The 2123-nt window shown below is 41.5% G+C and overlaps 1 protein-coding gene across 1 annotated transcript; it reads right to left on the reverse strand.

Moving 5' to 3' along the window:
- Positions 1-609: 609 nt before the first annotated feature.
- LOC117887775 (olfactory receptor 5V1-like) lies at positions 610-1542 on the reverse strand. The gene has a single exon (XM_034790496.1). It carries the CDS (start codon positions 1540-1542, stop codon positions 610-612), a length of 933 nt encoding a protein of 310 aa, XP_034646387.1.
- Positions 1543-2123: the final 581 nt, after the last annotated feature.

A 2123-nucleotide genomic window follows, 5' to 3' on the forward strand; every position in this document is an offset into this window, starting at 1 on the left:
AAGATGGAGTTTTGGAGTCACAGGGGCAAGTCACATGTCCATGCATGACTCAGAACTTACAGGTAGCAGCCATGGTTTACACGCTACATTGAACGTCCTCATATAGACTTATGTGGATTGGAGCCTTCCAAGATCCATTTTCCGTTAAGTGCTTCTTGATTGGGCACTTAACTTGCAAATTCCTTTCTAAAGAAGCTGACCAAATGCCTTACTAAGGCTATTTAAAAACCAAACAAGTATGCAGCCAATATTCATTACTTCAAATACAACAATAACAAATGAATACAAATAGGATGAATATATTCAGTAGATCATAACCTTCACATAGATATGTTATATGGCATAGGTAGCATAAAACAAATTCTAGTTATGTCATATACATTCATAAGCATATTTCCATAAAGTCTTATGGGGTGCAACATCACAACAGGATCCCGTCCCCTTGGGCTCCAGTGTCTCTTCTATCAAATGGGGATATGGCCTGCTGAGTTCAATGGAGCCACAGCTGAGGCTTTGGCCCAAAATGTCAGATACCTGAGCTGAGAATCTCCCAAACACAAGTTACCCACAGTTCTATGCTCTTTTAAAAATAAATAAATAACATTGACACTACTTGAGAAATTTGATTTTCCCCAACATTTTCCCTACAGCTCTTTTCACCTCCTTATTTTTCAGGCTGTAGATGATGGGATTTAACATGGGGGTCAAGATGCTGTACTGGAAGGAGAACATTTCATCCAGCATCACAGAGGAGACTGAGCTGGGTTTTGTGTACTGGAAAAAAGCTGTCAAGTACAACAAACCAACCACAATAAGGTGGGAGCTGCAGGTGGAGAAGGCTTTATGCCTGCCCTCCGCAGAGCGTATCCTCAGGATAGTGGAGATGATGTGAATGTAGGAGATTAGGGTGAAGAGAAAGGAGCTTGATCCAAATATCACAATAGAAGTAAGAAGCACCACTTGATTGGTGAGGGTCTCAGTGCAGGACAGTTGTAACAGAGGAGGGAGCTCACAGCTGAAATGATGGATTTGGTTGTACCCACAGAAATGCAACTTCAGAGTAAAAACAGTGTTAAGAAGGGCATAAAAGAAGCCCGTGGTCCATGTCCCACTCACCAGCAGAACACAGATCCCTTTGCTCATTCTCTCCATGTAACGCAATGGGTCAGAAATGGCAGTGTAGCAATCATAAGCCATGGCTGAGAGAATGAAACCTTCAGCACCAGCTGAGAGGAGGATGAAGAACATCTGAGTAATGCCGCCATTGACAGAAATAGTTTTGTGGTCTGCGAGTAAGTTAATCAGCATATTAGGCACCGAGACCGAGGAATAGCAGATATCAACAAAGGATAAATGGAAGAGGAAGAAGTACATAGGGGTGTGAAGGTGAGAATCAGTTCTTATCACCAACATGATTACTATGTTACCACCCAGAGTTATTAGGTAAATAACTAAAAACACCAGGAAGAGGAAAATCTGCATCTGTGGGTCACTGGAAAGTCCCAGGAGGATAAATTCGGTCACCGTGGTTTGATTTTTCATTTATTCAGGAAATCTGTGACCTGGAAGACCAGGGAAAAAATGAAATTAACACTTATCATAAAAATAAACTGAAAGAGTATGTGGCGGTCATCTGTTCCATAAGATAAATGTAAAGAGCGTCCTATTTCATTCTGTAAAATATGTGTTTTAAGTAGACTAAATTTAGAGAGCGAGAGAGAGAGACGTGAGATGGCATTTGTGTGTTTTAAATAGACAAAATAGGCTGGCTACACAAAAGGCCTTGGGCACCTGCCACTTTAGATGCCTAAATCCCAGAATCAGGTCCTACTGGTATTCACAAATATCCTGCTCAGCTCTGACTAAGGGATAGTCTGATGTGGGGCTTCCTCAGTCTCTCCTCTTGAAGCTGTTCCTCTGTGGATAAATCATAAAAAGAGGCAGTGTAGGGTTACTGGATACTTGTTCTTCTGCATCCAGGGTGAGTGTTCAAACCACCAGGCTATAGAGGAATTTCTCTCTCTCTCTCTCTCTCTGATTGGCTGCAATGAAACTATGGCCAATTTACAAAAGCTGGACATCTGGCAAATCTATAAAAAATAATCTCCTTCTCCATTACAGTC

Source organism: Trachemys scripta, chromosome 14, assembly GCF_013100865.1.
Source record: "Trachemys scripta elegans isolate TJP31775 chromosome 14, CAS_Tse_1.0, whole genome shotgun sequence".
NCBI classification, from domain to species: domain Eukaryota; kingdom Metazoa; phylum Chordata; order Testudines; family Emydidae; genus Trachemys; species Trachemys scripta.